Source organism: Uloborus diversus, chromosome 10 (assembly GCF_026930045.1).
Source record: "Uloborus diversus isolate 005 chromosome 10, Udiv.v.3.1, whole genome shotgun sequence".
NCBI lineage: Eukaryota > Metazoa > Arthropoda > Arachnida > Araneae > Uloboridae > Uloborus > Uloborus diversus.
In genome coordinates this window covers 9146976-9156569 of record NC_072740.1, presented here as the reverse complement: position 1 = coordinate 9156569, position 9594 = coordinate 9146976, and the positions used below count along the sequence as shown (strand labels likewise).

Genomic DNA, 9594 nt, shown 5'->3' with positions numbered 1-9594 from the left:
CGGCCAATGTCGGCAGAAGATAAACGCTGTACAGTTCGTTATCGTGTATTATAGATCGATAAATTATTGTAAAATGACTTTCTTTCATTGTACCTACGTATAAAAATTTATAATGTCTTGCAAAAAATAAGTTTTAAAAGTAATTTTCTAATTCAGAATACCAATACAGCGCAGCATCGGATGCGATCGGCCTATGTCGGCAGAACCGAACCTCCTTACGTTTCGTTTTTGTGGATAATAGATTCCCAAATTATTTCAGTATAATTTTTCCCAGTATTATCAACACATTACAGAACAAGATATTCACTAAAAAAACTATTTTAAAAGTAATATTTTAATTCAGAATGCCAATACTGCATAGAATCGGATAAGATCGGCAAATGTTGGATGAAACGAAAACCGTAGATTACTTTATCGTGGATGATAGGTTCCGAAATTATTGGAAAATAACTTCTCCCAATTGTACCCACGCATTAAATTTCAAAATGCTTTGCAAGAAAACTGTTTTGAATGCACTTTAATAATTGAGGTGGCCAATGTTGCTGAGTATCGGACAGCATTGGACATTAGACAGGGAGCGTAAATTTCCAAATATATTTTTGCAGTGCTAAATTTCGTCAAAATGTCTGTTATTCTTGTTATTCTTTTGGGAGGAAATTACGAAATGTTCTGAAAAGTAACCGTTGATTAAGTTTTTCTGATTTGACCAGTATCAATTGGCCAAGCCTATACAGTATTGGACTAGATCGGCCAATAGCGAGATCTGTCAGTTTCTTTAATCAGGGGTTTCAAATACCAAATCTACTGGAAAAAGTCTTAGAACAGTTCCACCTTTATGTTAAATACAAAATTTCCTTTTAAAAAAACGTTTTATAAAGCCTTTTCACTTTTTCAGTATCGGGATGCCAATACTGCCCAGTATTGGCCAAAATCGGGTAAAATCGTCCGACATACGGCGACGCACGCCAGGTTTGGCCAATACTCGACCGATATTGGCCCAAATTGTTGTGCTACTGGGGTTACTAAACTCCTATATAAAGGCAGAAGAACTTTCTTAGATTTGTTTGAAATAGATCTGTTGATGAACCCAAGCATTTTGTTGGCTTTGTTACTAGCATTACTGCACTGTTGACTAAACTTGAAGTCCTGATTTATAAAGACACCCAGATCCATAACATTTTCTGCCTGATTTATGACTGAACCCTGTAAACGATATCTCATACGCTTATTTCCATGACCTAAGTGTAGCACTTGACATTTCCCTACATTAACTGCCATACCCCATTTATCTGCCCACTTAGTAATATGATCTAAATTCTCTTGCAGCTGTTTTACTTGTTCCTCATTTTCGACAATCCTCATAACTTTTACATCGTCAGCAAAACAATTCATGCTTCCAGAAATATTTTCATTGATGTCATTCATAAATATAATAAACAAAAGAGGCCCTAAAACTGATCCCTGAGGAACCCCACTTAAAACATCACTCCAATTAGAATGATTTCCTCTCACAACTACTCTTTGCTTCCTACCAGTAAGCCAATTTCTAACCCAAAGTAAAGTTTTTCCTCCTATTCCAATGTCAGCTAACTTGCTGAGAAGAGCAACATGCGGTACCTTGTCAAAAGCTTTTTGAAAATCAATATAAACAACATCCACACATTTTTTGTTATCTAAAGCTGAGGTAACCTTGTCGTAGAAATGCAATTAATTAGTAGTACAGGATTTACCTTTCCTGAAACCATACTGCAAACTAGTCAACAGACTATTAGTCTCTAAGAACATCATGATCTTAATTTTGATCAAAATGATCATCATGATCTTAATTTTGATCATTCGTGGGTTTCCGATGAGGAATCAAGGAAATAGAAATAAAAAGAAGGATTTTCGAGACAAATAAACGATTATCTTTGCTTCAAATTATTTCGTGTATTCAAAACTTTCAAAAGACATTTTTTGTAAATACAAAGAAGTGTTTATAAGCCACGAAAATACTTGCTTAGCTTACGTTCGACGAGCACGACCGGTAGCGACCGGTTATTTAGTCACGTGACAACTAATGCTCCAATCAACCAATCAACTGCTAAGAATGGTAACCGGTGCGTTAACCGATTGATCATAAAACGCTACGGTTAGTTAGTGGTTACTCACCGGTAGACCGGTGAGGTTCGTCGAACGCAAGGTTAGTGATGCGTTATACTTTCCTTAAGAGTCCCCACTCACAATGACATCATATAAGCACAGTCGGTCCCAAAGTTTAAACATGGAAATACATTTTTCTTCTCATAGTTTACTAAATATGCCATATATAACTACACATTCTTTCACTACATTTAATTTTTAAAAATAATTATAACTTTTTTTTTGGAAAACAAATATTTTTACATAGCCCCGCTTCACTTATAAAGCGATTAGGTAAATGTATCTTTAACCGTAACTAGGGTTGTTGCTAAGAACGCTGAACTCCGAATTTATACATACAAATGTCCGGTTGACTATAGATATTTTGAAAAGAAAATGCGCCCAAATCCTTTGTGGGAAGCACAACTTCTTGACAAAGATGAAAATCCGCAATGGTATTGAATTTTCTCTGTCTTACTTAATGTCAATTACTTTTACGCATTATTTGACGCGCATCATCGCTCCCGGAATTGAAGTGCAGATTGTGTATACAAAAAGATGCATATTGAATGCTTTTGCGATTAATTATAAGTCTTTGAAAAGTACAAATTTTGTTTTTGTTCATATGAAAGTCCTTTTTATTTTATTTGAATGCTGCAGATACTTTTTACAGAATAAACTAGGTCCCATCAACAGGCTCGTCATTTCAGAAATTTCCATTGTGTGTTTGGGGAACAAAGGGTTTGTCCTCAACCCAGCCGGCTATAAAGAGATCTTTATATACGTTGCCGATAGGCTAAAATTTGTTCAAATAAGTTCGTTGCATCATTCATGCAAAGAGTCACATACATTAAAGTTTTGACAGGGCAGGTGTTTTTTTTTCCTGTTATAATTTTGTTGTTGTGATTAATGAATAAATTAGTTCCATAACATTTCAAAAATATTTAATGACATTTTGATGAATTGTTAAATATTGCTATGCATATTGTCCAAGTTCTAAAGAAAACTAAACTCATTAAAAAATCACAAGTATTTGTTTTTTTAATTTCATATTGCAATTGAGTCAATTATTTTCAATGCCAGTAAATTTTCAGTTTCCCTTTCATATACGTCCGACACAATGGCAATTTTTTTTTAATGTATAAATTTTGAACTTTTTTGAGGATTTCCATTGGTTTTTAAATTGTTCCTACATATATAAGTTTTGAGAAAAAATTGGCTCAGTTGAATAATTTTAACTGTGAAAAATATGAACTTTTATTGGTTAGTTTCGTGCAAATTCTACCTCCAACACCATAAAACAGCGTTTCCGCTACGATCGCATTTTTGCTCAAAATGCAAAAATGCTGTTTGTATTGCAAAAATGAGGCAATGCATTTAATGTAATATGACTTAAATACAGTTTGGGGAAATTTTAGGCAAAAGTTTTGTGTTTGAGGAAATTTTAAGCCGGAAAAATTTCTTGCACCCCTGGTTAAAAAAACTGATGTTGATGTTGGCCCTCGGGAAAAGGACCAACGGATGTGGAATGGTAAGTTCGGGAGAAATGAAGCAATGGAAACTGAATTTCAATTTAAATAACATTTTATTTAAAACATATGTATAAGTATAAATAGGAAAAACAAACATTCAACATTTATAAAATCAAATCCCCATAAGCAAGTTAAATATTTCCCCCCCCCCCCCCCAACATATATCAACAAGAAATATCACATTATTCGTTTTCTCTAAATTTCAGTTCTAAAACGTCCTCAATAAACAACCCTAAACAGCATGCCACATTTCCAAGGAAAAACTATTGGAAAATTTTCATTCCCTTGTAAGTCTACACACAAGCACTTGGCACACAAAACATGAAGGCCACATCCACCAATAGGATGAACTTTTGAGTTGAAAAAACCACTCGTGGACGACAGACCATCCTCTGTCAATGGTCACTGCATTCCAGGCACACCCATACCACAGTAGAGGATTCCTCACCATATTGATTCAGATTGCGTCCTGCAGATGACAGGTGAAGTCCATTTTAAAAAGTAACAATTGAAAAAGATATTGGGATGGATTTTTTTTTGAAAAAAATAGAAACCATAAAGCATGTACTGTGAAGCACCGTCTATACCTTTTTGAAGGGACTGTATGAAAAAAGTACAGATGAAAAAACGTATAATTAGTATAGGTTAATGTATATTGAACTCTCCAGGGACCAATTTAAAAAACGTATAATTGATAAAAACGTATAGAAGAGAAACGTATGGAACTAATGTGATATACCCCACCCTTGGCGACTTTTTCCTGTTGGCGCCAAGAAAGCGTCGCCAAGAAAACGATGTATGACGACATACGTCATACATCGTTCTTAGCGATGCTTTTTTAGCGCCAACAGGAAAAAATCAGATAAAAAAACATGATCAAAGCACTTCAGAACACAATATATATAAAAACAACATAAAAGCACAGCAAAAAATATCACGAATATATGCTTCAAAAATGTACAGGGCCGGGGTTTTTTGTAAACATATTAAAATACAATGAAATAAATTATTGTATTAATTACAAGTCGAAATTAATGCATTAATTTTTTTTCATCATTTCTCCGGGATACGAGCCCTCGGTCTCATAGTACTTTCGTAATGAGACCTCGGCTCGCCGGCCCTGCCTCGGTCTCATTACGAAAGTACTATGAGACCTCGGGCTCGCCAGGACCTCGCTTCGCTCGGTCCGTTATCCCTCCGACTGTTAATATACATTACAGTCGGAGTATGGTCACAATTATGTATATTTATGTATATTATGCATATTCATGTGTATGTACACCCAAGGGTGGCTCCTTCCGTTCAGTGTACAATAATGACAGTTTTAAGTGTGAAATATGCACCATTATTGTGCAGATTTATTAATAAAATTCAGCATTTTTAAGAGTACAACCGAAAGAACTTTCAATTGTTAACTTAAAATTCAGTACCTAAAGGAGGCACGTTAATGTCTAAATAATTCGTGGCATCGATAAGGATTAACTTTTAGAACAAAATAACCAAACTATTTTTGTAAAATTAATTAACATACAGTAAAAATAAAGTTAAAAGCTACAAGAACCCCTCAAGGATTTGTAAAAAACAAAGAATTTCCGAAGTGAGAATTTTTATGTGAATTCTAAAATAAAGAACTTACCTTTTTATGGTATAAATCCTCACACTCAGTCCAATCAAAACATCATCTGACAATGGCGCGTTATAGATACACACCACGTTGGAGTTAACTTTTAATTAACCTTCAAGTTTGAAGAAACTGGCATTTTCTAATGTTTTTACTTCAAAACACAACTACTGAATCTAAACTAACACAAAATAAGCATTCCTGTAAGGTATATTGCACAAAACAACACGTATCTCTCCTGCGTAAAACCAAGAACCCAAGTAAACAAGTTCGGACAAGTTTGCCTTCGCGTTGCCAACCACAGGTTAGTTTCACCAGGGATGCCATGCTTAAAAATTTATCGCCTCATTGGCGAGAAAAATATTTCAATTTTGTGCAAAAAATCGGATGTCGCCAAATGGGGGGGGGGGGGTATATCACATCTGTACCAAATATGCTTACCTTTTGTAGTGAAGATTAGTAGACATTTCTCTTCAGGAAAAAACTGTTGCTAATGAATGTCAGATTATGTGTGAAACTTTATAGATTTCTAGAATTATTTGTTCAGCTGTAATAGACCATGCAACATAAGCAGTTTTGGTGCAGTCTAGTTCGTACTGATATAGTTCCACTTTAGTAATTAAAATAAGAATGTTAATGACATAAATGAAATTTTTTTTCAATAAAATATGAAATAGTATACTTTTAACAGTGCGTATGCAAAATTTCAACCATATTGAATGAAATTTGAATTTTCATCCTCATGTCCACTTTTTTTTGGATTGGGTGATATATAAGTATTGAGAAACAAATTGGCTCATTTGATTAATTTAAACTTTGAAAAATATGAACTTTTATTGGTAAGTTTTGTGCAAATTCTACCTCCAACGCCGTAGAACAGCGTTTCCGCTACGATCGCATTTTTGCACAAAATGCAAAAATGCTGTTTGTATTGCAAAAATGAGGCAATGCATTTAATGTAATATGACTTAAATACAGTTTGGGGAAATTTTAGGCAAAAGTTTTGTGTTTGAGGAAATTTTAAGCTGGAAAAATTTCTTGCACCCCTGGTTAAAAAAACTGATGTTGATGTTGGCCCTCGGGAAAAGGACTAACGGATGTGGAATGGTAAGTTCGGGAGAAATGAAGCAATGGAAACTGAATTTCAATTTAATTAACATTTTATTTAAAACATATGTATAAGTATAAATAGGAAAAACAAACATTCAACATTTATAAAATCAAGTCCCCATAAGCAAGTTAAATATTTCCCCCCCAACATATATCAACAAGAAATATCACATTATTCGTTTTCTCTAAATTTCAGTTCTAAAACGTCCTCAATAAACAACCCTAAACAGCATGCCACATTTCCAAGGAAAAACTATTGGAAAATTTTCATTCCCTTGTAAGTCTACACACAAGCACTTGGCACACAAAACATGAAGGCCACATCCACCAATAGGATGAACTTTTGAGTTGAAAAAACCACTCGTGGACGACAGACCATCCTCTGTCAATGGTCACTGCATTCCAGGCACACCCATACCACAGTAGAGGATTCCTCACCATATTGATTCAGATTGCGTCCTGCAGATGACAGGTGAAGTCCATTTTAAAAAGTAACAATTGAAAAAGATATTGGGATGGATTTTTTTTTGAAAAAAATAGAAACCACAAAGCATGTACTGTGAAGCACCGTCTATACCTTTTTGAAGGGACTGTATGAAAAAAGTACAGATGAAAAAACGTATAATTAGTATAGGTTAATGTATATTGAACTCTCCAGGGACCAATTTAAAAAACGTATAATTGATAAAAACGTATAGAAGAGAAACGTATGGAACTAATGTGATATACCCCACCCTTGGCGACTTTTTCCTGTTGGCGCCAAGAAAGCGTCGCCAAGAAAACGATGTATGACGACATACGTCATACATCGTTCTTCGCGATGCTTTTTTTAGCGCCAACAGGAAAAAATCAGATAAAAAAACATGATCAAAGCACTTCAGAACACAATATATATAAAAACAACATAAAAGCACAACAAAAAATATCACGAATATATGCTTCAAAAATGTACAGGGCCGGGGTTTTTTGTAAACATATTAAAATACAATGAAATAAATTATTGTATTAATTACAAGTCGAAATTAATGCATTAATTTTTTTTCATCATTTCTCCGGGATACGAGCCCTCGGTCTCATAGTACTTTCGTAATGAGACCTCGGCTCGCCGGCCCTGCCTCGGTCTCATTACGAAAGTACTATGAGACCTCGGGCTCGCCAGGACCTCGCTTCGCTCGGTCCGTTATCCCTCCGACTGTTAATATACATTACAGTCGGAGTATGGTCACAATTATGTATATTTATGTATATTATGCATATTCATGTGTATGTACACCCAAGGGTGGCTCCTTCCGTTCAGTGTACAATAATGACAGTTTTAAGTGTGAAATATGCACCATTATTGTGCAGATTTATTAATAAAATTCAGCATTTTTAAGAGTACAACCGAAAGAACTTTCAATTGTTAACTTAAAATTCAGTACCTAAAGGAGGCACGTTAATGTCTAAATAATTCGTGGCATCGATAAGGATTAACTTTTAGAACAAAATAACCAAACTATTTTTGTAAAATTAATTAACATACAGTAAAAATAAAGTTAAAAGCTACAAGAACCCCTCAAGGATTTGTAAAAAACAAAGAATTTCCGAAGTGAGAATTTTTATGTGAATTCTAAAATAAAGAACTTACCTTTTTATGGTATAAATCCTCACACTCAGTCCAAAACAAAACATCATCTGACAATGGCGCGTTATAGATACACACCACGTTGGAGTTAACTTTTAATTAACCTTCAAGTTTGAAGAAACTGGCATTTTCTAATGTTTTTACTTCAAAACACAACTACTGAATCTAAACTAACACAAAATAAGCATTCCTGTAAGGTATATTGCACAAAACAACACGTATCTCTCCTGCGTAAAACCAAGAACCCAAGTAAACAAGTTCGGACAAGTTTGCCTTCGCGTTGCCAACCACAGGTTAGTTTCACCAGGGATGCCATGCTTAAAAATTTATCGCCTCATTGGCGAGAAAAATATTTCAATTTTGTGCAAAAAATCGGATGTCGCCAAATGGGGGGGGGGGTATATCACATCTGTACCAAATATGCTTACCTTTTGTAGTGAAGATTAGTAGACATTTCTCTTCAGGAAAAAACTGTTGCTAATGAATGTCAGATTATGTGTGAAACTTTATAGATTTCTAGAATTATTTGTTCAGCTGTAATAGACCATGCAACATAAGCAGTTTTGGTGCAGTCTAGTTGGTACTGATATAGTTCCACTTTAGTAATTAAAATAAGAATGTTAATGACATAAATGAAATTTTTTTTCAATAAAATATGAAATAGTATACTTTTAACAGTGCGTATGCAAAATTTCAACCATATTGAATGAAATTTGAATTTTCATCCTCATGTCCACTTTTTTTTGGATTGGGTGATATATAAGTATTGAGAAACAAATTGGCTCATTTGATTAATTTAAACTTTGAAAAATATGAACTTTTATTGGTAAGTTTTGTGCAAATTCTACCTCCAACGCCGTAGAACAGCGTTTCCGCTACGATCGCATTTTTGCACAAAATGCAAAAATGCTGTTTGTATTGCAAAAATGAGGCAATGCATTTAATGTAATATGACTTAAATACAGTTTGGGGAAATTTTAGGCAAAAGTTTTGTGTTTGAGGAAATTTTAAGCTGGAAAAATTTCTTGCACCCCTGGTTAAAAAAACTGATGTTGATGTTGGCCCTCGGGAAAAGGACCAACGGATGTGGAATGGTAAGTTCGGGAGAAATGAAGCAATGGAAACTGAATTTCAATTTAAATAACATTTTATTTAAAACATATGTATAAGTATAAATAGAAAAAACAAACATTCAACATTTATAAAATCAAATCCCCATAAGCAAGTTAAATATTTCCCCCCCAACATATATCAACAAGAAATATCACATTATTCGTTTTCTCTAAATTTCAGTTCTAAAACGTCCTCAATAAACAACCCTAAACAGCATGCCACATTTCCAAGGAAAAACTATTGGAAAATTTTCATACCCTTGTAAGTCTACACACAAGCACTTGGCACACAAAACATGAAGGCCACATCCACCAATAGGATGAACTTTTGAGTTGAAAAAACCACACGTCCACTCGTAGATGACCATCCTCTGTCAATGGTCACTGCATTCCAGGCACACCCATACCACAGTAGAGGATTCCTCACCATATTGATTCAGATTGCGTCCTGCAGATGACAGGTGAAGTTCATTT

General features: G+C 34.5%; 1 protein-coding gene across 1 annotated transcript in view; it reads left to right on the top strand.

The window, feature by feature from the left end:
* Positions 1–2517: 2517 nt before the first annotated feature.
* Positions 2518–9594, top strand: part of LOC129231244 (intraflagellar transport protein 122 homolog) — an 87699-nt gene continuing 80622 nt past the window's right edge. The window contains 1 exon segment of the mRNA XM_054865522.1: positions 2518–2576. Within this exon segment, the coding sequence (XP_054721497.1) occupies positions 2518–2576 (59 nt within the window).